Source organism: Poecile atricapillus, chromosome 1 (genome assembly GCF_030490865.1).
Source record: "Poecile atricapillus isolate bPoeAtr1 chromosome 1, bPoeAtr1.hap1, whole genome shotgun sequence".
Classification (NCBI taxonomy): Eukaryota; Metazoa; Chordata; class Aves; order Passeriformes; family Paridae; genus Poecile; species Poecile atricapillus.
Window position 1 is genome coordinate 8,976,196 of NC_081249.1, and position 24,969 is coordinate 9,001,164.

The 24,969-nt window shown below is 40.6% G+C and overlaps 1 protein-coding gene across 9 annotated transcripts in view; it reads right to left on the reverse strand.

Annotated features, from left to right (window-relative positions):
* PRRG1 (proline rich and Gla domain 1) overlaps positions 1-22,458 on the reverse strand; it is a 34,557-nt gene extending 12,099 nt beyond the window's left edge. Inside the window, exons 1-4 of one of the 9 annotated variants that reach the window (XM_058851438.1) lie at positions 21,882-21,927; positions 21,823-21,850; positions 5,605-5,654; positions 1,212-1,372 (exon numbers count right to left, since the gene is read on the reverse strand). In XM_058851438.1, coding sequence (XP_058707421.1) covers positions 1,212-1,372; positions 5,605-5,614 — 171 coding nt within the window. In that variant the 5' untranslated portion in view covers positions 5,615-5,654; positions 21,823-21,850; positions 21,882-21,927. Of the gene's footprint in view, positions 1-1,211; positions 1,373-5,604; positions 5,655-20,982; positions 21,339-21,822; positions 21,959-22,115; positions 22,195-22,436 lie in introns of those variants that run through there. The other 8 variants (XM_058851508.1, XM_058851464.1, XM_058851447.1 and 5 more) reach the window with 8 other exon arrangements.
* Between the last annotated feature and the right edge of the window lie 2,511 nt (positions 22,459-24,969).

A 24,969-nucleotide genomic window follows, 5' to 3' on the forward strand; every position in this document is an offset into this window, starting at 1 on the left:
CAAAAATAACTTGAGGGAACTGCTCAATATTCTTTTAATATTACAAATCTGCATGTTGCAGACCTGCCCAGAAGACTGCAGAAAAACAAAGAAGCAAGTGGAAGAGAGAAAAAATACAGAGATTAGAACAAAAAGTTATCATAAAATAAATAAGCTACAAGCTCTTATTTGAATTCCAATCTATCTATACTATGAAAGTTATGATCCTGCGTTTCTCTGAATGTACTATATCATGTTCCCAGTCTACTGCATCCATTCCCTTCCCCTGGGACACAGATGTTAAGTACTACTAAGTGGCTGTGTGGATGGATACTGCTGGGGGACAATGCACTAAATAAAGCCCAAGTAAATGAGGCTGGTCAGGCACCACTGCACATTAGCAGAGCCTGGCCCATTAGCAACTCCCCACAGCAGAATACAGCAGCCAGGGAAAAAGGATACAGTAGTGGAAATGGATAAAAGGTCAGGACCTCATTGGAAGCTCCTTCACCACTTGTGGCAGTAAAGAAATGTAATTATTCATATTTTACTACTTCCCAAATACCTTTGGCAAGGGAAATACTAATTACCATAGCATGAAATGTTCCTAAATGGGAGAAAGAAGCTGAGAGAAAACCTGTTTAGGTTATGCTTTCTCTAGTGACTGGAACAAAAAGCAGAAGTGATATTGGGTTAGAATTTTATACAAGCTGTCTCATTGCACACATTATTTTGAATTACACAATAAGCTATCATTAGGAATAGTCATACCAAGTCAAGCTTGGGAGGTAAAAAACACATGTGTGCAGGCACTTCATAGCTTCAGAAAGAAGCAGCTTTGAAAAGATACCACATGTCCTACAACTTCATTTTAATAAATCCAAAAATTCTCATGCCAGCCTTATCCATCTCCCCAGCTATGTGTGAAACACACATCAATAACAACAAAAAGATGCCAAGAACTTAAAATGCCCAGTATGCCTTAATACACTGTTATTTTTTGATGTAGAGCTCAGCCATTGAAGAGTGGAATGTGTCACCTGTGTAAATTTTGGAAGAAATCTGAAAGGTTCCCTGTGCCACCACTAAATCACTGGACTCGCCAGTACAATTTCCCTGTGCAAAAACCAAATCTAAAAATCTAATGCAATGTTGGAAAACACACAAGCACTCAGCACACCCAAAAATTTAGTGCAAATACACCCTACCCATCTTTACACCACAAAACATACCGTTTTCTCCTCATTTTCAAATGCTTCTCTTGCTTCTTCATAGCTACAGATTTCTTCTCTGCATTCATGTTCTATGTCACCTTGCTTTATTTCTTCCAGAAACGTGTTGGCTCTTGGGTATCTTTTTAAGAGAGAGTTGGCTTTGTCCTCTGTTAAGAACACTGAATAAGAAGAGGAGAGTCAATAAAGGTCACTTCTAAAATAGACACCCAAAACCTCATGATAGAATTGCTCCAAGAAGACAGGCCTTTGAGTAAAAGTTTTTTCAAAATCTTCCTCTTTATTTGATATGATGAAAGGCCTTTCCTAGTTTTGCTCACTCTGGTAAGCAGCTGGGCCTACAATTTCAGCAGTTATTGCTAAAATATCATAAATGCACAGACTCCACAGCATCGTAGTCATGTGTGGTGAAACAAGACTGAAGCTGGTGCCCAAGAAGAGTCCTTGGAAGAGACAGACATGCTCAGCTGAAGCTGACACTGAACAAACAAATCCTGCTTGTCAACATAAAAATGATATTTGCAACTGCCTGAGGGCATCACACCAGAATGCTCTGAAGCTTTTGATATAAATATTCATGACTATTACTATTATTATTAGTCACAAGAAGCAGACAGCTGCATTTATCCATGTTTAAGTCTGTAAGTTTTCTTAAGCAACTTTGAAGCAGACTTGGTCCCCTCACTCCAGAACTCTCAACAATGAAATGGGTGCTCTTTTGAGGGTGTGGGGGGGAAGTAGCCTCTTTCTATTTTTTTGAACAATACAGAAAACCTCACCTTACTTGATGAATCAAATGAATCAGTCTTAAAATGCAACCAGTGTTCTGACACAGGCATTCTTTATTTGCTTCCCTTAGTTTGCTGTCCAAGGAAGAGAGCTGGAAGCAATCTCTTTTCTTCTGATGTTCCAGTTTTCCATCAAACTCACTGACCCAATGATTTTTACATATGCAGTAACTGGGAACACTCTGAAATCCATCAGGCTGAATTATCCAGGAGGTACATCTGCAGCGCATGATGCAGGAATTCTCCAGGTATTTCAGGTCAGGAAGCAGGAACATCAAGTCAGTGCTATGCTGTTTTTGGGCTCTGAGTGCCAGCAAGAGGGGATAATGATTCAATGCACTGCCACACTAATGCATTTGTAGCACTTTCTTGGCCTACACAATCATTTGTGCATTGCTTCATTTGCAGTTACTCTGAAAGGTTTTTTTTTTTCCCTTAATAATCTGATTTTTTGATGTTGAAAAAGGAGGGCAGCAAAGAAACTGTTTTGGCTTTAGAAGGATGTGGTGGTATTTGCCAGCACTGATTAGCATAATTAGGCATAACTAATCTCAGCTTGTTTAGTGTCTGTGGTACACTACTGTAATGGCTCTACACAGCCAGGCTACAGGGGTGGCTTCTGTGAGAAGCTGCTAGAAAATTACCCTGTGCCAGTGGAGAAGGAAGGAGAGGAGGCACTCCAAGTGCCAGAGCTGAGATTCCCCTGGAGCCCATGGTGCAGACCATGGTAGAGGGGTGACAGAGCAGCTCTGGGGGCACCTGGCGTCCAGCCAGGGTCAGTCAGTCGCAATATGGTTACAAATCCTTAGACAGTGATCTTCCTTTTGCAAAGGATTATATGAAGATGTGAAGACTGAATTCCAAAACACCACTGACTCTTATGCTTCCAGCTGAATACATTACATACATGCGTACATCACACAAATTACCAGGCCATGAGGATGCCAGGGGTTCAGTGCATCCAGTTCTGCAACTGCACCTACTGCAAATTTGGTTTTCTTCAGCACCACAGGTGAACACATGGACATCTCCTATTTTGTAAGTTCATTGACTAAGTAACATAGACATTAATATTCAGAAGTCTCTTCAAAAAGCAAAGAATAAAAGATGGCTGTTTTCCACTTCCCACACAATTGACCTCACTTCCCTCTAGGTCTGAATAATTTGGTTTCTTTCAGCCTCATGCCTCAGTGATCACCTCAAGGTGATGAGCTGAAGGATTCATCCATATCAGGAATGCAGCGCACAGCCATGCCTAGGGATGGACTGCAAGCGCTTTTCCTACTTCCCCCACCTCCTTGTAGGCATTCCTGAAGGGAACAAGTGTCAGGCCAGACTCTAAGAGTGCCCATATGTAGAGGCACTGAAGGGTAGATAATGCACTGTAAATTAAGTTTCCCTCCCTCCAGCAGATAAAACTTAGAGAATTTCATTTCACTGCTGGAATCCATCCCCAAAAAGAGCAACGAGAGAAATGATGACAGCTTTGTATCGGATGCAGAGGGAAAAGAAACATAGGAAAATGCAGGTAGCTGAAAATACCCTGATTTACAGATTCTGGCTCTACGAAACAAGATACAAATATTTGTTTCTGCATGTACTTTCCAATTTCCAAAGAGAATAAATGTTTAAAAGCTGGTATGTAAAGAAATAATGTATTTGATACATATTGGTATGAGGTTTTAGGTAATACTTTAGTTTTCCAAAAGGAGATAATGATACATTTCTGAAATGCATTGATGAAGAACAGCAAAGTGTTAATTCAGTTCAAGAATAGACAATATATGACTACAATATATAATATTTTATTATATATAATATATATATTATTATATATAATATAACACCCCAAAGTTTTTCTTTAACAATTCATATTCAGGTCTGACTTCTCTCACAATACAGTATACAAAATGCACATACTATAGAGACAATAAAAGCCTGCTGAGGAAAATAAACTGCATCCCATATTAGTTATGAATGTATCAGATAAATAACAATCTCTGGCTAGTCCAGACCAGGAATGCCTTTTAACCCTGCAAGGCTGGAAATAAAAATGAAGTCTATTAACCTGTTTGTTTGGATGTGACAATTTTAATGCTTTGCACAATCCTAGTGACTTCAAACACTATAGAGAAGTCAATAAAAATGTATCAAGGAAATAAAAACCTGCAATTGAAATACAGGGATTTAATGAGAATTAGGCACTGCCTGATGAATATTATAAGAAAAGCTAATGGAACTGTACTGCAGAACCCACTCTGACTTCTTAGTATCCCAGGACCATAATGATGTAGATATTCAGATATAATTGGATAGGAGTGTGCAAAAATCCCACTTGGGTTGGATGCCCACCTAGCTAAGCCACAGCATGGCTAAATTCACAGCAGGTGTTACTGTGGAGCTGAACATAATCAGGGAAGACTTGAATGTGGTAAGAATAAAGGAATGAAGCATGATAAGTCACTTTTTCACTTTGTTAAGGAGATTAACTAGCAAATAGAAAAGTCAAAATCATTATTTTGGTGTTATATAAGACACAAATCATCCAAAGTCTCTTCTACTTCCTCAATTTTTGTAGAATATAGATGAAGTTATACAACTACCACATTTATTGTATTTGAATACATAATTTCTTCAGACATGCTTGTGCTCTGTATGTAACTGTAGTAATTGGCTTTTACCAAGTTTTTCTGTATCAGAAAGCTTCCAAAGACTTAGTTTCACTTACTATTATTGAAGAGAACAATACAGTCAGATCAATTTATTACACATCCTCTGGAAAGCCTGCCTGCTATCCTAGTCATGAATGGATACTCTAGCAAGGTGAAATTCAATCAGAACTGGAGCCAGGCACAGACACAAGAAGATAAATATTTTGCAGCCTGCAGCTGAAGCTGTCACAGGGAAAGGAAACAGGCTTTAGGTCTGTAGTGACAGAGGGATCAGGGAGCAGCAGCATAGGAAAAGTATTCTGAGACACTGAAGTGCCACCAAAGCAAAGCCCAGGGCAGCCTGGACACCAAAACCAGCTCTATTGAGACCATTATTGAGCTTCCATTTTTGACTCCTTACCAACATCTAAGCAGGCTAAAATCACTACTAAATGGCAAAAAAAAAAAAAACATTTTAGCTCTAAATTTGAAACTTCTGCTGCTATTAAATCTTTCTGTAGATCATCTTAATAAATCCATTTGGTTTGGCTAGGGCTGGAAGGAGAAAAATTATTTGTGCTTTTATTAATAAACTTTAAAAAGTGACTTCTGTTCTGAGAATCACAAGTTACATAGACAAACTTAAAACCAGTTAAAACTGAAATACTCAAGGCCAGAAATTCATCTCTGTGGTCTCCATTCTGCAGCCAGCTTTCAAAGGCTCGCAGTAAGTCTGTGATGATTTTTATGGTCTGCAAATAATAGCTCTGTAAGAACAGTTGCATGACTCCAGCTCAGTGTGGGCAAAGACCTGCATCATCTGTAACATCAAAGTCAGTTCAATGCCAGAGGGCATCTTTTGTGCAAAGAGACTGGGATTATGAGCAGTTTTCGGGTGTGTTACTGTCCATTTCACAGGAAATACAGAAGGCACACTCAGTGGGTTAAACTTACCACTATCCATGGTGATTGCTGTCAAGGCAGGGAACTTGCAAATTTCAAGTCTGTGAACAAAAGAGGAAATATCCTGATGAGTTTGCAAATTATAATCAATTTGGACAGGTTTCTCTTGACTCCCAAATACTGATGCAAATACATCAGTATTAGAAACTCCAGGACCAAAATTAATCCCTCTTTTGAGTTATACCAGTACTGCATGCCAGGGGTATAGGAACACTATCCAAGAAAAAGATAACCTTTGAAATAGTGAATGCTTTAACATCTTTCAAGGCTTTTCAAACTCAGAGTATCAAAAATGTTTATATGAAATAAGCGGATGTGTATAATTTCAAACAAAATGCAACCTGTTTTGCCTAACTGAACTTTAAAGGTATTACATTCTCCACTGTAATTACTTATACCTTAACTGACATTTAAATTCACTCTGCAGAGATCATCAAGTCAACTCATTATCTTTAGCCTATAGATCAGATTTTTTGAAATCAGAATGAACACATGGAAATTCACTCAGAGTGAGGTACTGATTAAAACAGGATGGCTGCATAAAGTTCAAGGGCAGAACAAGACCTGAGATTTGGCAAAGGAACTTGCACTACAAGACCTCACATGTTCTTTGTACCTCATCTTGGAAAGAGAACAGACAGGAGATGCTCTCACTTAAGAAAGTGCCTGAAGCTCATTGCACCCACCAGGCAGACAGCCAATAAGAACTGCATCTGGAGAAAGCAAGAATAGTGCAGCTCTTGGCATGGTAAAAGTCAGGAAAATAAAAGCTTTCAACAAAGTAAGAGAAAGGTGCAACTGCCTAACTAAGTCAGTAGAACATCACGAGGTTAAAAGGTTTTTTATTAATAAATTACCTACTCCGAAGGGTCAGCACCAGTCTTCAGAGACCAGGTTATACATCAACATATCACACCACACAGATGTCCTCACTTTCCATAAATCCAAACCCAAAATAAGTAAAACTTTCTGTAAAAAAGGTCGGCCACAGCTGTTGTAATAAGCAAAGAGGGAAAGTTAACGTTCCCAGCCTGGCCTGCCCAACACTGTAACTCATCATGCAAGAGCAGACTGCAGTACTTGCAGTGCTGAGGTGAATGGTGCTCCATGAAGACATCCCAGCCTGCTAACAAAACTGTTGGAGTGGCACTACAAGATGTGGGATGAAGGACCAAACTGATTTTAAAGCAAATTCATCAAATCTCTGTAAAGGCAGCAGAAAATAAATATGAATAAAGAGCAGACATAAAGGCACTCTGAAATCTCACCACCATAGTGTTTAGCTTGTTGTTACTAAGTATTGTAGGTTGACAGAAGCAGAGGGCTTACTTTTTTTTTTCACAATATATATAAAACCTCTTTCAATAGCCAGAATTTTTCTTGACAGACTACTTTATGCCAAAACAAATGACCTTTGCCCTTTGCTTCTTGAATAAAAATAAAGTTAGTGTCATTTAATGGTTAATCACATTGTCACAACCCAAATATCTGTGATGAAGAAACTGCTAAACTTACTAAAATAAACAAGTCATGAAAGATTTAGCTGGTGGTCTAACTGTTTTTTTCATCTGTTGCATTATTATTGTCTTTTGCCATTTATTACCCACCAGTTTCAGACAGCTGGTTTAGCAACAACCCCCCAAATAAACACACATCAATAGAAGAGGCAGCACCCAGGAGTGCTCCCTTGCTCTGTTGTGGCAGCAATGCAGTGAATCAAACATACATTTCCTCTTGAATGGGGTCATTCTTTCTGCAATAAATTTCAGTTAGTCTTTAACATTTCACCCTTTTAACAAAACTTGATTGTGAATTTCTACAACATTCAAAATAAAACAACAACAAGACAGAACACAAGCATCCACATCCATGAGTCACAATCCCTTTGATGGCTCTGCCTACTTGGAACTGTGTTGGGAAAAGGGGGACTTTGCCTCCCCCCTGCTTCAGGATGTTTTCCACCAGGAGCAGAGCAAGTCACTGCCTCTGCCTTGGCGTCTGGCACTCAGCATATCATGTTCTCTGGGAATGAACACCAGAACACTGACACACGGGTTGGGAAACTGGGGAAAACACAAGGAGAAGAAAAAAGAAAACAGAAAAGGTAGAATATCTTTTAATTTCTTCAAACAAAATTGTATTAGGGGCTAGTGACAAAATAAAGAGTTGCTGAAGTGGCTGCAGAACACAAATAACGTTTCATGTTACCACCTTCATTACGAAAGGAAACAGTATGCCCTTCTCTAGGAAATATCTGGCTGTAGTTCAGAAACTTCCCTTCATTGATCCACATTAGATTTTTACAGCAGTTACAAGTATTTGGAGCTCCCTGGAACTAATTATACCCATTCTCTGACAAATGTGCTTCTTCTATGCTCTCCTGACTTTTCCTTCAAACTTCTTCATTTCCAAGCTCCCACAAACCACAGCTTTACCCTCTATTAAAACAGTCCCTTCTCCTAAAGGGAAGGAGTTTAATTATACTTTAGTCCTCTACTCTGACACTCTTGGTTCAAACTGACTAAATAGTTCAAAGGTGGCTTGGAAGAAGGGATTGAACAAAGACAAGTACAAAAATCTTTTCTACCGTCATAGGCCAGCTAATAAAGCAGAAGAGGGCTGGTCACACCACAGGAACATCCTGACTTACTACTGACTCATTTACTTCTCCATCCAACTCTACTTAGTTTCTTGCTTTCCTTATGGAAACACCAAAATTTGCTGTTCCCTGAATCCCTCTTCTATTCATCCTCTGTAAGGTTATGCATCACCTTAGATATGTGACAACACAGTGGACAGCTCTATAGCCCTACACCCATGCTGAGTGTCCAATCCTGAGTTAATGGCAGCTGATCCAACCAACACGTGACCTTTCCTGCTTGCTTGCTGTCAGTAGAATGGTTAAAAAACAAAACAAAATCCAATGAACCACACACTTCTAGTAGGAATTATAATGACCCAGTGGCAAACACTGAGTTCTAAAGCCTGTGAGGGAGCCCCCAGGAGACACACCAACACCCCTGCTATTTACCAGCAGTACCCTGCTCACCACCAACGGGCTGCAGCCTCTTACCAAGGAGAAGCATCTTGCATGGAAAAGGAGCTAACACTGAAATAACAAACCAAGCTGTACATTTCTTTCCACAGCTAACCTAAATAATCTTTATCTCAATTCTGAAAGTACCCAAATCTTGCATACACTATTGATAAGCATAAAGCATAGAATATTTGTACACATATTTCCAAAGGTAGTAATTATATTCTAGCAGTAGCAATCTCTCAAACTGGGAAGGTAACTAATTTCAGCATTAAAAGCTGCTGTCTTAAGACAGTGGTTTCTGAAGAATATTCTTGCATTTACTAGGATAACCATCTTTGGCTGGCAGGCACACACCTCTTCTGGGTACACTTCCTGACTCCAAGCTTAATGTGTGCAGCACGTACCATTAAAGGACAGAGGATCTGACTGAGGGCACACAAACTGCCTGTACTGTTCTCCCTCACTGTCATGTGTTCCAAGGATACAGAACACCGAGAACAAAGCGAGTCCTTAAGGGAAGGCAGGAGAAAGGGAAGGGAAAGTAAGGCTAATGTAAAGCAGCAGCAGCATTTTGCCTTGCCTGGTTTCTCACCTGCTGTGCTAAAAGGGACTTAAAATACTGCAAGGCCCCCTGCTCCTCTCCCAGCTGGGGAGGGATGCGCATGACAGGGTTCAGGTAGGGAAGAGGGAAGTGGCTTCTTTTCCATTCTGCAACAGAACTCTGACAAGTGGTACAGCTTTAGTTTTGTAATCTGTTCAATTCATGAAGCCAAAGAGCTACATAATTTCTTAAAGTCATCAATATTTAGGTTCTTCTGGACTTTTTATGAAAGCAGGTCCATTCCAGGGACACTGTTAACTAAAACATCAGTAGACACTCAGTCTAAAAAAAAAACCCATTCTAGCTCCTCAGTCCTCAGCCAGGTGCAAAGCAACAACTGAAACACTCCTGGGGAAGGTTTGTTTAGAAGAAATACTAAAACATTATCAATCTGACTTCCTGTGTAGCTATTTAATTATCTGACAGTCATTTATACAGAATGCATTATGTTCCTGCCTAAAAATCCCACTCCCAGCACATCCTTTACATGCTTGGAAAGACTACAATTTCATCTACTGTATCTACTTCCAAAGAGCTTTCTCCACAGGAAAAGCCTACCAAAGAATGTACATTGATTCAAATGCTGGAAAAATAAATTGATTTTTCTCTGAACAGGAATTCCATAGGATATGGGAGAACCCTGTATTTTTTATGTTCAGTTTGCTTGCAAAAGCAAGGTTTACCCAGGGAATTTGGGGGGAATAGAGAGGGAGAGAACACTTTGGAAACTACTCTGTCAGACAAGAATGCAAAAGATTTATCCCACCTCAGATTATGTGGGACAAGAATAAAAGTAAAACAGAGATCTGTAAAACCTTCTGCTTTGTATATGCTATTTGATCACAGCATTATAAAACATCATCATTAATTTAAGCACCCAAAACCACAAACCAGATCACTAAGAGGAACCTGTACTTCGCAAGCTGCCACTGCACCCTAAACCAGTGAAACAGATCATTACTTACAGAATGAGCATGCACAGGGCACACCACCACCCTGCTAGCAGAGAGAAGGAAGTTCCTCAGGACTACAGCTAGAGAGACTGAGTCTGACCTTCTGCCTCAACTTCATTAACCCTTCTTCACTCAGTGTTTTTTGCTCTGTTTAAGCTGTGGTGATATTCTGGCTGGTTATTTTCTGGATACTTCCAGAGGTTCAAAGGGGGAATTGCTATAAGCAAAGATATATCTTCTTTCCCCTCCCCTTTAAAAACCAAACAAGAACATTCTCCTGATACATCTTGGCAAGCAGGACATTTGGCAGGAGAAGTAACCAAACTCTTTACGGAAAGGGAGAATTTTGGTGGATTGCATTGTTTCAAAACTCCTGGAGACCATGTGGGGCAGTTCCTGGGAGGCATAATTGAACACTTACATAACCATCTGTGTGGAAACCAGAATTCCACAAATCCCCAAGAGACCATGTCTTTCCGAGCAGCCTGTAGAGGAGAATTTCAGACACCTCACTCTTCTGTAAGCTACGGTCATAAGACATTGCTTTAGGTTATACAATCTCCTATGCCTTAGGAATTCAAATTTAGAGCATTTAACTTGATAACACATTGAAATGTTGATATAACAATTATCAATTCCTCTCCTTTTTCAAGTGAGGATGATGAACAATTAAAGCTTTCACAGTAGGATGTGTTTTTATCCTGATTTTGTTTGGACACAAAACTGATGCTATGTCACTTATCTTTCCACATTCTGTTCCTCCACCACTACCTTTTAACTAAATCTGACACTGAGATTTCTTCCATTCTCCCACACATTTTCCATGAAAATCAATGACCAAGAAGAACAGAGAAAACCCATTAATGCTCTTCAGTGAAGTGAAGATGGGTTTACCAATTGCAGAATTTATCTCAGCACTCATGGTGCCTTTGGCAGCTGGAAATCATTATCTATTTTGCCAGCAGGAAGTGGGCAGTCAGGAAGCAAACACCACGTCCAGGACCAGGCACAGCTCCACAGCCCTTTGCAAGGGGACAACAAGTAGGTTGAAGAGATGAGAACAGGTAAAGAGCACTGCCAGCACACTTGAGATGTCAGAATATTGTGATTTGGGGTGGCAGCTGGATAACAAGGATAAGCATGTTCGGGAATGGAGGGGAAGTCAGATTAATAGTGGGAAAGGTGCAAAGGTAACAGAGACAGGAACACAGCTTCACTATACATCTGGTGCTCCCTGACCTAATTAGTGTTTGGGTGCCAACTGACAAATCTAACTTGTCAGCCACTTGGATATCATCAATTCTAATTTAGGCTTGAACAGTGGGACTCTTTATCTGAAGCAATTACAGTGGCCATGAATAATAACCTCTAAGTGCATAATAATGATCTCTATCCATGACTACACTCACATTAGCTAGGAATGCAGAGCACTTGGAGTGCACATGAGCTAAACAGCTGGTGCTGACGACCCAACACTTATGCAACACAGGTCAATAATTTTACTTTGGAGTAGCTCTAATTTGCTTTCATGAGCTGAGCACTGTCTGGCAGTAGGACTGCAGATCTTGGAGTTTATCTCCTGGTTTACCTTCATCCAAAAATATCTCAGTCTGAGTGATTTGAAAGGTTTCTGCAATGCAAATCAAAGCACAGTAAGTAGTGACAATTGGAAGATTCCTAATCTGTACCAAAATGCAACTGCAGATAAACACCCAACGTGCACTGTATGACCACACTCACAGCATTAAGTAGATGAGGAAGAAACCTCTATAAAAATGATTTCTCAGTAAAGAGCCAAAGGTTGTTATGGGGTGATAGTGAATGTTTAAGAAAAACTTTCTGTGAGGCTACAAATAAAATGAAACAATAAAACTTCTTAAAAATAAAAAAAATCTCACCACAGTCAAAGAGATTTCTGAAGCAGTCTATGTGTTTGTCTTTTGTCTTCAAAACTTATGATCTTGAAATGGAAATTATACCCTGCTAATACACAGGACACCACAGGGCCCAATCTAAGGCTAAAACCCTGAAATGCTGGATTAGTTTCTCAGAAACACCAGAAAAAAAGAGACACACAGAGACAGCTAATCCAGGAGCTAGGAGACAACCTAGCCAGCCCTCAACTCCCCAAACAAAAATAACACATTCTTCCCACACACCCCTAAGGAATGGAAACTTGCAATTACAGATTACAAAATTAACATCCTGTTTATGATCACCATTACTGATACTTTCAATAAATTTCTCTCCAAAACATTACCAGCTTCTAAAATTATAAAGTAACACACAACATCAATACATAATAAGTGAGAGCAGGTACATGATCCCTTTGCTACATATTTACAGGTGGCTGAAGTGTTAAATAATGTATTGATAAAATCCTGTTATACTAGTAAAGTGATAGCTGCTTATTGAATATCTATCATGTATTTTTTTAAATTTATAGTAAGATAAAATAATCAATGGACCTGCTAGAACTTTTAAAGAAAAAAACCCACATGAACTGTATCAGAATAATGCAGAATGTTTTCATACACAGCCTCCATAAATTAGGAGTTTTGAATGTGCACTCATTTTCCTCCCCTATTCTGTCCCTGTTTTCATACAAATGAAACATTTGCATTTGTTCTCTAGATTACAAACAAGCCAGCTTTGATTTTGTAGTTCAGACCATCTCCTGATGCTTTACAGCCAACAAAGTGAGGAATAGTCAGCAGCTCCCAACTTCAGCTGAAAACTGCACTGTATGTGGATAAAAAATGACATGTTGCTATTTATTTGGAAAGAAGGAAAATATCCTTTGTGCTTAAACCATCACTGTATAACAAACCACTCAGTTCAGAGAAGGCAGATATTTAGCTGATCTAACTGTAACACATGCAACACATTGCAGCCAACCATTACTTCTCACAACACGAGCAACTGGAGGGTACCCAGTGACCTCAGCTGACATGGATGTAAATAGCCAAAGGACCTGAAATTTCACATTGTGTATAATTCATGGAACTTGCTGCCATAGGATGCTATTCAGGACAAAAGCAGAAATAGATTAAAACAACTAAAAAGGAAATCAATAAAAGAGGGTGAGATTTGGTGATTACTATAACACAATTCTTCAAATATAGCTTTTATTGGTAACCGCCTGGCTGTGAAAGGAATCCAGTGCCCAGTATGAAATGGGTAACTATGTCCAGTTCCTCTCCAAAGTGGTTTAAAACTGGATTAGGACCAGGGGAGTAAAAATCAGCACATAATGCCATGACACAACTAGAAACCAAGTTGATACATGGCATGTGGTCTCTTTAAAGATCCTACTCACTACCTACCATCTCTCTTTTTCTGGTCTCTGAAATCAACACATCAAAGCATTCATAATAAGTAGAAAGTAGAGTGCAACAGTGTTTTCTGCCTTTTAAAAGCACATATGGGTTAGGTAGGGAAGGAAAAGAAGTAAAGAGTACTACCTTTATTTTAGGTTATATCTCTCTAGACATGAGAGACAAGGGCCAAGGAACAGTCTCTGGACATAGTCCATTCACAAAAATGTAATTTCATCACAGGTATAGTGTTTGTCTGCTCAGAAAAGGTCACAAGATCAAAGTTAACAATGTACCATCTATCCTCCTCCAAAACTCTTAGAGATATTTTCTTCCCCAACACAACTTATAAAGAAAAACCATGACCCAAGTGTCAAATAATACCTTTACAGATTCTCCAATAACACAAACTGGTTGTACAAGATTCAGCCTCCAACTCTATTAATCTGTACCCAATATTCAAGTCTTCTCTTTGCACAGAAAAAGAGAGACCTGATAATTCCATATATTTGAAAAAATTTTCCTCAGCTCACTGAAGTTTTTTTGGAATTATTACAATATTGTGAAAGACAAGCAGCAACAGCTACTTTTAAAAATCAGACTACCTCTAAACTACCAGTGTTTTTCAAGTACCTATTAAGAAACCCAAGAAAGATTCTAGATCTCAGAGTGTGCATTTTTGCAGTAAAAAGGAACCTGGGTAATTTCACATTGGCATCTTTATTTTGTGTACAATAATTTTATAGCGAACATAAGATTACTACTTAATGAAGTTTACTTTGTTTTTCTGTGATGAGGCAACATTTTGCCCCATAAAGAAACTGCTTTTAGCACTTGTTTGGTAGGCCAATGTCTAACACCCCATTTAATTTAGAAAAATTAACTCCAAACCAAAAATAGTAATTCCTTTGTGAAGTGCCAAACTAAGCCAGAGAAATGTGCAAACAAAGCCTTCTCTTCCAAGCATTTACGCACCGTCAGCATGTTTTAATATAAATTTCCACTCTGCCTGTCCTCCCCTGAAGCAATGCATATATGACAACATTTCAGAGCGTGTTTTAATGGGATTTTCCAGTCAACCAAAAATCAAATTGCAGAGAAGTTATGAAAGAGTCATAAACATGTATTTCATCTTATTGAATTATATGGTAACTAGGCAAAAGATAATGAGGCAAAACTCCTTTAGAGATTTTATTAAGTTTTCTGTCATACTGGGGAATTGCATAAAGAGAGCATACAGAAAGTTGTACACCACCAGAATCCACAAAGCAGAAGCAGTGAAACAGAAGGGTAAAGAGCCCTACAAACGAGGGGGGGGTGGGGGGGAAAGAGTAAATTTTAAATACTAAATACTCTTATTTCCCCTCTCTCAACATTCATGTCCATTATTTCTCACACAACTTCACCTGAATTTCCAAACACATGAAGATGCAGACATTTTTTTACTGCATTGCACTTAATTTTTTTTCTGAGTAGGATTTGAACAAACCTAGTGGTGAAGCTCTTTTACACATTTAGGGTATAGCAAAACATGTTTTGACTTCAGCCTTGAAGAGGAGTCAAGGAATTCCTCCTCCTTTCCCGCCACTGCCACCCACACTTTACTGGAGATCAGCCCCCTGAAGCGGTTGATGCAGTTCTGTGCTCTGCACTTCAGTTTTGTCATCACCTCTCCCACTGACCTCCCTCTCCTCCTCTGCCGCTCTGCTCCCCAGGACAGCCACAGAAAGGAAATGCAAACTTTCCAGACTGTATCTGCCACCAAAGTCAACCTCTCAGGGAGCTAGTTTTGCAACCCTTGTGACCTCTAGTCCAACAATTTTACTCATGGTCCCTTCCAATCAACTACTACGGAGCAGTAGAAAACCTTAAATTCATGACAGTTTTCCTAAAGGAAGCACTCTAATCTAGAGGATGGAGGTATCTGAACATCATAACTGGAGAAAACTCTGGAAGATGAACTAACACTAATTCAAGCTGTCATTTATGAGAAAATAAGGATCACAGTGAAGCTCTAAGTCATAGCTGATCAATCACACAGAATAAATCCATACCTACTAGTATCTAGGTCATACTTATAAACAATTTTTTGCACTTTCCAACATTGTAAAAACATTAGAGCATCTCCCAAAACTAAAACAGTAATTCTATTGTTGCTCTTCTACTCCTTATGAAGTGAGTCAGTACAACACCCATTCTGTCTGAGTAGGAAGCACAAAAATGGATGTAATAGAAACAATTCAGAGGATGTTCATATTGAACTTTCTAAAACTCATATGCCAAACTGATGTGTCAAATTTGTGTGTGCAATTAATTGTATTTGAAGATGTGATTTATCTTAGTTGTGTCAAAAGCATACACAGAAAAAAATAAAGTTAGCTCTTGAAAACTTCATTCATAACTGACAGATTCTCTACAGAATCTAACATATCTAACATTTTGTTCTTGGAAGATGTTCCCCTATTCCCCCACAAAGCTGAACACCTACTCCAGGATACAGAAAATGTGGAGGAGTCTTCTAATGCAAAAAATACACCACTGATATTTTTTAGGTCTCTCATTCACATGTGTAATACATTGCAGAAGTCATTGGAGAGATCCTAGAAGTTCTGCCCATCAGCAGGTGCATCTCCACCTTGTGTACTTCTGGTGTAGATCACTTCACCCATACAAACAGTTTCACAGAACCATAGAGTAGCCAAGGAATGTCAAAAGATTGTCTGGTCCAACCTTTTGTGTAAAAGGCAGCCCTGATGAAGTTATCTGGAATCCTGTCCAATTACAAGAAACAACCCTTCTAGTTATGGGGGCACCCCATGTTCTTGGGGAGGTTGTTCCAGTGATGAGTGAGCTCAATGTAAAAAATTTCTTTCTTACACTGAGATGAAATCTTTGATCAAATCTTTGCCAAGAGTTCCTAACAAACAGCCACAGTGAAAGTGCTTTGATCCTTCCATTTTTGAGTACTGCAGATCTGATGAGCTTGTAGTTGGGCACTTTACCCTAAGAGGCCCTTTTATAAAAGACCAGTTTGTTCATCTTTTCACCTACTTGCTTGTTTCAAAATAAAACTGATCAGGTCCCTGCTGCAGCTGACTGCAGAACACCAGGGAAGCAGTCAAAATGCAAAACCCAGCAAGGATGGAGTGGAAAAGGAAGAACTTCTGTTTTCAGGCAGTGGGAAAAGCTTAGATCAGTTAAGCTGCTTATGCAGCCGCACACCCAATAGGCCGTGCCTTTATTTTGCTGCTGCTGCCCACAGCTCTGACAACCAACAGTAGCAAACAGCAAATAGTACATTAGTTCATTCCACTTCTAATACTCAGAAGTGTTCAGCAGTACTGAAATAAAATATCACAGACTGTGCTCCTTTCAGCTGCCATGGGAGAAATCTATAGGAAAACCAGCAGGAGATTTAACTAATTCTGACACCGAATGAAATGAATGAAACCTCATTTAACCCTTCCCCATAGCCATGACAATGGAGACTAGGGACAGAAAAATATAGCAGAAAGTTGTTTCTCCTCCCAGGTTTATTTAGTAAATAGCTTGAAGAGTTACAGTCTGCAAATAAAAGCTGAAGGATACACACAAGGTCAGTAAACAACTCACTGATAAACCCAGAGAAATAGCTGGGTGCAAAAGTTCATGTCTGATGAAGCCACTATTTATGAATTTTCCTGCTAGGATTCCATAAACTGCCTTCACACCAGTGAGCTGACAAATTCACACCTTCTGAGTTATTCTTCAATGCCAAGTAGGAAACATTTACAAATACAGCTGACTATAATAAATATTACAATTTAGACAGTTATATTAAACAGTTAATTTAGTGATTGGAATTTTAATGAAGAATTGCTGTAAAGTGAATCTTGAAACTGGTCCATCCATTGTTATACTACAGGAAAACAAAGAGCTCAGCAAAACAGGAATATCCAGAATTACCACCATTCTTGGTGTAAACAAACAAACAAAAAAATCTCACCCACCCTGAAGTTCTGGCAAATACAGTTTTCTGCAGTTTCATGTGACAAAATGAATACTTCACTGGAATTAAGTTTTACGTATGACAAATTACTCCTGTCCTACACTTCACATGGTGCCTCTGGATTTCAGTGTCACTTAATTTGACCACTCTTGGAGTAATCATATTCATACAGACTGACCACTAAGATGAAAAACTGGAAGTATGTTAAGTGTGTGATCTTCAAATATGAGATGTCAGCTTTCAAAACTAACTTCAGAAGCAACAGAGAAGGCTGATTCAAACACTTTTAATGAAACACTTCACTGAGCAAGTAAAATGCGAATGTGTAAAATGTGAGGGATCGCAAAAATCTTTTAAGATGTAACTGCAGGATAGTCTCTCTCCCTCATGCAAAGACACCTATGGTCAAAAAAGTAATCTACTTACACAAAGCAGCATTCCTGGTTTGAAAATGGCCAACACTTGTGCTACTACAGCATGCATGTCAGCCCTGGATGCCAACTCCAGTATACTGGGCTGTGCAAATGTATTTCTTGTTTGATTTTATAAATGTAGTTCTGAACAGACGCATAACTTTTATTTAAAGGTATTTTACATAGCAATTATGTATTATTAAAAATAAGCAACAGCCTGCAATAGGCACAAAAGAACTCTCAACAGATGTGTTTTCTTAGCAAGCCAACATCCATGGTGTGATTTTAGGTGGTTAGCATGGAATTTCTTTAACTGTCAGTATGAAGACAGGCTTTGCTTTTGAAATGTAGCTATTCTAGTAATAGTATTCAGCAACCTTGATTAAAACACAGATTACTTGATAATCAGTGCCACCAAAATCGTCAGCAAAAGAAGAATATAAGTGTACTTCAGATTTCACAAATGTGTATCAAATTTTACTTAAAAAGAATCAGTAAGACAAGTAAAGGTAAACAAGGAAAGGTAAACAAGGTCAGATTAGATTTTAAAAGGTCAAATAGTTACCAACATCTGAACTCAGCTGGCAGGAGAACAGACGACACATTAGGTCATTCAGGCCACTCCCTTGCCAGCTCTGTAGGGTTCTCTACTGGACCCTGCAAGTGCTTTTGTTTATAATGTGGAAGAGGAGAGGAAGCAATGGTGAAGGCAAGAAAGTAGATTGTCTTTGGAGTCTGAAACAAAACAACCATTAAAGAAACACCAGCCAGACCAGACAGCATCCTGGAATCACAGCTGATGGGAATTCATGAAAAAGCAAGATGCAAATGAGCAACGAAATTCAGGATTGAGCTGACAAACTGAAAGCAAAAGCTCTTAATAGAATGGTGCAAAAAAAAAATCTTGCCTATAGGAATCTGGTGTCATTTTTCGAGTAAATGGGAAGAAATGACACATAAGATTTACTGGAATAATGGAAGAGGGAAGCAGAGGGGGGAAATGGGCTAGTTTTATCCCAGTATTCATATCTGGGGTAAGTGCTACTAAGCACATCTCTTGTTCCCTGCCTGTCCAGCTGTTTCTAAGAGTCAGGTAAGAGCCAAAAGCAAGCCAGATAAATCTTTGTTTTCAATCTGATTGATCCTGTGATCTGCCTCACCAGAAGAGTATGGAAATGGTTACAGTATCAAGTGAGGGAGGTCACAGCAGCAGGCAGAACAAAGTGATGGACAAGAGGATCACAGGAAAAGGGAACTGTTTAAAGTGACAGAGCAAACAAAAACGGTTCACACTGCTGTACCCGAAGTAAGTTAGCACTGTCCTGAGGTATGTTTCATCCTGCTTTTTGCCACAGAATTTATTAATGACTCCAGATAAATTACCTAAAAATGCTGTTCCAATGTGGACACCAACTACGTACATTTTATTTTGCATCTCCCAAAATTTGACTGCTTGATTTGCAAAAGCAGAATAGGTTTAGAACAGACATTCAATTTATTTGGACCTGTGCACTTAACATAAATGAGGACAACTAAATTCAATACCCTGAAAAAAATCAGATCCTACCTGGGCCAGATTTGATGTCCATAGTTTTATCTTTCAGTCTTTATGTGAAATGGGAGGATGATTTTCCTGTCTTAGGAGAGTTTTGTCAATTAAAGGGGGAATTAGCTGACTACTGAGGTACTAAGGCGACAAGCACAACAGAAGATACAAAGAAATTTGTAATTCCATAGTCAGAGCTGAATTTGATGCTGATTTGAGTCACACTGAGTAAATGTCTCAACATCACACAACCAAAGTAAGGAGGATGAGACCAAAATACTTCATCTCTTTAATAGCCTGTGTACAACAGGATTTTTTATTCAAGGAACAATATGTTATTACTTAATAGAAAACTGTAGTTCGATCTAGATGTATGAAGAGACTGAATTAAAGCTAACTTCAAAACTTCAGTTCTCCATTTGTGTTTCTGGAAATGACACTGTTAGTACAGTTACTCAGTGCATAACTATCCACTTCTCTCAAAAGAAAATTGGTATCACCAAGTTATAATATCAACACCTGCATGTAATACAACCAGATGCAATGCTTTGTTGTTTTGAGTACACCAGTTGGGCACAAATTTCTAGATGAACTTGTGTGAGAAAAGGATAATCCAAGTTTCATCTGGGGATTTCCTGATATCTTCTAGTTCCAAGAATAGATAGTTACTCAGAATCCCAGGTTCTAGCCTAATCTGTTCCAGAAAATAAAGTTTTCTAGTCGAAAAGAAGTTGAAGTGAGACGGTTGAAACTGAAGAGATAAGCAAAAATCTCCTGTTTCCATGCAGTACTCTCACACACAAGTTCCCTGCCCCCTCTTTTCTGGCTTCTAATCTCACTCCCCTGGTTCAGCAAGAACTACTCTTGCAATCACAGTCACCTTTACTAGGTAAGTCTCCTCAGACTGCTCATCACCTCTTGCACTTGTAAACCTCCCCCACAACTGCTTTATCAATGGCACGCCCTCTGCTCAACACAAGGGCTAGAACGTTCAACCTCCCAGCTGCATAATCCCTGTACACAGGTGTGTGTCTGTGTGCATAATACACACATGTACATTAAAAACAGGGATTCTACACACATACCTACTCATTTATGTACAACTAAATAAAGCTCTTTCCTTCCCAACCACATTTCCTTGTGCCAGTATAAGCATTCATACAGCAGTGGAGGGAAACAGACATGATTACTAACTAGGTTAATCAGAAAAAGTGTTTAAAAGGTCATTTTGAGTCTGCGGGTAATGCTCCATGCCACTCGCCCCCCTGCATCAACAGTAGTGCCAGTATGGGCCAGCAGGTAGTAATGCACAGAAAAAGTACAACTAGGGTTGTTGTTTTTTTTTTTCAGTGGCATTCAATAGTAATAATAAAATTAAGGTCTTGATTTTAACCTAGAACACCAACATCTGCATAACTGTCCCTCTTCACGAACTTTTCTATAAAAACTTGAAATTCTTTTAAGTGTTTTAATGTGCTTATAGAAGAAGCTTTCTTCTTCCTTTTACTCACTGGCTCCATTCCCCTCTGTTTTGTTGCAAACAAGCCAAATCACTGCCTGCTCTCTCACTCCTCAACCAATGTAACGTTCAATCCCAGCTTCAACTGTGGTAACGCTGCGGCTCCCTCTGCCCCTCCTGTTTCCTGTGGATGTGGATGTATTGTTCCCGTGCCAGCACCAGAGCCAAGGAGCAGTCCCCCAGAGCCCGGGAGGGTCGGGCTCGTTCCCAAACACAGCTTCCCATCCCAGCACCCGCAGCCCCAGCGCCTGTCCTGGCTGCCGCAGCTCCAGCGCAGACGGGGCCTCTGGGTGACCATGCCGACAGGGAAAAAGTTTTAACAGAAATACGAGAGCTTCGGACGGCTGCGGCTGTGCTCTGCGGGTTTGTTTTGGAGGATGGTGTTTTTTAAAACTTCGGAGAAAAATGTATCAGCTGCCTACTTTCGAGAGAGTCGTTAACCTCTTCCAAAAGAGAAATCCCGCAGGATTCTTCCTTTGTTTAATACACTCCACACATTTTCACCCCCAGCTTACTGGAAATGGCACAAACCCTTGGAGAGGAGTTTCCCGGGTGGCTGCCGGCCGCCGGAGGGTGGCGAGAGGCTCAGGGCAGCGGGGCGCGTTCCGCCCTCACTCCCCTCAGGGGTCCCCGTGCGGAACCCCCGCCCCAGGCTCTCCCTGAGGGCACCGCTCCCGCCGTCCCCGCGCCGGGCAGCCCCTTCCCTCCGGCGGCCCCCGCCCGCACCCCGCGCCGCACTCACCGCCTCAGCCCGTACCTCTGCCCGCGCTACCCACACTCACCGCCCCAGCCCGTACCTCATCCCGCACTCACCGCCCCAGCCCGCACTCACCGCCTCTGCCCGCACTCACCGCCGCTGCCTGCACTTACCGCCCCAGCCCGCACCTCTACCCGCACTCACCGCCCCAGCCCGCACCTCTGCCCGCACTCACCGCCCCAGCCCGGGCGCGGAGCACGGCCGGCGCTGCCCCAACGCCCGCTGCGCGCTCGGCGGAGCAGGAGGAGCCTCCGCGCATGCGCCCGGCAGCCCGAGGGCGGACGTGAGGCGGGGGGGATTGAGGGCGACCCGCCGCGCCCGGCCGTGCCCCGGCGCCCATTGCCCCGGTGTCCGTGTTCACAGCTGACCCGGGGTTCAGGGGCCCCGCAGGGTGGCTATCGGCCCCCTCCCCGGGGCAGGGTGATCTCCCCGCGGTCGCAGCCCGGGGCTCAGCACTCGCTGGTGGTCAGGAACGCGGGCGCGGCCGCCGTGGCCTGACCGAGCCTCCCCGCCAAGGTGTTCCCAGTCTTAAAGTTTGAATCGGTATCCCGGAATTACAGAATCAATTGGGTAGGAAAAGACTTCAGAGGTCATCGAGTCCAAGCTGTGACAGAACACGACCGTGTCAACCGGACCGTGGCCGCGCCCCGTCTTTCCTTGAGCACCTCCAGGGACGGTGACTTCAGTACCTCTCTGGGCAGCATGTTCCAATGTTTAGTCACCCTTTCTGTGAAGAAATTCCTCACAGTACCCAGCCTGTATAGATAGTCGCAGTTTTTTCTTGTAGGGAAGACACACGCACAGACAGACAGATACACGCAGACTGGTAATAGTGGTCTTTGATGGAGAGCTAAAAATTGTGCCACAAGTAATGATTTTCCCTTCCATGTGCCCCCAAGGTGGCGGTGGCTGCATGGAGCTATGGGGCTCATTGCCCAGAGTTCTGAGCCTTTGGGTGCTCTCAGACCTCACTCTGGAAGGTGCATTTCAGGAACCCTAAAATGTCATGTTCCACATTAAAAAGTAAAGGTTGATTGGTTTTCCACACTGCCCAGAATTAATCTGAAACCAGAGAGTTTGATAGCCTAATTTTGTTTGTGACTGGGACCTTCATTTTTGCCTCTACAACTTTTAATGGATGTGTATGGAAAGAAGATGAAGCTCCTCAGAAAATTCAAAGCAAATTAATAATCCCTATCTGACTTCAAAGGTGCTGCTGTCAGCGGTGCTGCGGCCTGATTATAAATGACTTAGGAACAATCCACAAAAAATAACAGCTTGGCTTGCCAGAAGAGAGATTGAGGTCTAAATGGTGTGAAGCGTAAAATACCATTTATTCTGTGAAAATGGAATTGAAGTTCCCTATAAATATGCAGTGGGCTTTTTTTTTTTTTTTAAGTTTACATCTCTTCTGTCTTCAGATTCAATGAATATGAAGAATATGATTATGAATTTTTGTGGCTCAGAGTTTTGGTGGGTTACTATGCTGTATACCAGCTCTTTTAAACTTTATTTTATATTAAGAGACAACTGACAATGAGCAGAAAAGAAATGAGGTAGCACTACAATCACAGAGAAACTGAGGGAATGGAAAGATGAGGCAGTTTGCAATAGTTCAGGCCATGTCTCAGCTTCTTTAATGAATCTTGACCTATAATAAAAGTTAATGCTTCCATATATGTCAGCTGAGAACCGACGCTGAGACCATCAAGTTTTAAACAAAAGAAATTACATTAATGTGTCTGACAATTCTTTGACAGAATTATCTAGAAACTCCAATGCCTTGAGTCAGTGGGAGACAAAATACCTCCTCTTTCTGAAAGTTTGTTGAGGCTCTGACAACAAATGGTCAGCAGTGACTGTGAAGAGAGGCACACACCATCAGAGTTTCCAAGAGAATTGAATTTACATCTGCTTTTCTTTGGAAGGCGCAGAGTTTTCCTGTAATAATTTACAAATACTTGCTACTGGTTGTTTGAATATGCAGTATTCAACCAGATCTTAATAGCAAGTGGTTGGGAAATAACCAGGAAAAGCAATAGATGAAAAGTTTCTTTATAAGGGTCAGGAGACAATATTTAACTTAATAATTATGCAGCACTTTCTTCCTTGATTCCAGGTGCATTGCACAGTTTGTTTGTGAAGGCTTAGGGCGAAAAGCTCAAAAGAGCAATGAAAAAGTTAGAAAACACTGGGAACAGAGGACAAGAAATGTCACAGCCATACTGGAAGAGAGAAAACTGGCACTGAGTCTGCTGAAAGGAGTGGAGGCATGAAAACAGACGAATAGTTGAGTACTGAGTATGAGTTGAGTCATTGGGGAACCTTACTGTTGTCAGTTTTTAAGGATATAGTTTAATAAAATTTAAACTACTTCAACAATTTGTCCAAGGTGGAATTTCTGAACAGAAAGAAGCCCATTAGTATGGATAATAGTTTTGCTGTGTAAGTACTTCCCTTGGATTTTTGAAAATTAATTCAAATCCCAGCTCTTCGACTTTGCATACATAAGGAGTAAGGTTTGGGTCCCACTTCTTGGAGATGTCTTACTTCATGTAAGTACTTAAATATTCCTGAGAACAGCAGCAGTAAACCCACCAGAAGGCCCTAACATCCTGCTGCTGAAGGTACACTCAATGCCTTTGTCTATGACATTAATGAAGATATCAAGTAACACTGACCCCAAAACAGACCCCTGAGGAGCACCACTTGTCACTAATGTCATTTGGACTCTGAGCCACTGGTCATTATTCTCTGGGTGCAACCATCCAACCACTTTCTTATCCATCTAACAGTAGTGTTCATAGTCCTAAACCTCATTTCTTCCCCAAATTCTGTCATGAAACAGAAATCATTTTAATACAACTAATATTAAAATATATTTTTTAGGTCATATCTGCTTTCATCTCTAAGAGTAAACAGTCATTTTCTTTTGAATAGATTGCCATAGACAATTACACGTTTGCTTCTAACTCCAGGGTACCTTCAGTGTGTCTACTCCTAACATGAAATAGAAACAAAAGTGAGAATTCAGCCAGACTTTTCTGGGGTGAAAAAAATATCTTTATGATACCCAGGACCAGGACAAGGAGTGGGAGAAACAAGGATTTTGGCTGAAGAAAGATAAAAGTTCAAAAGCTATTGCAGTAGAAGAAGTGACAAGTTTAAAAAATGGAAGGAAGCAGAATTGTGTCCCAGCACAATAGCTGTGATACTCTACTG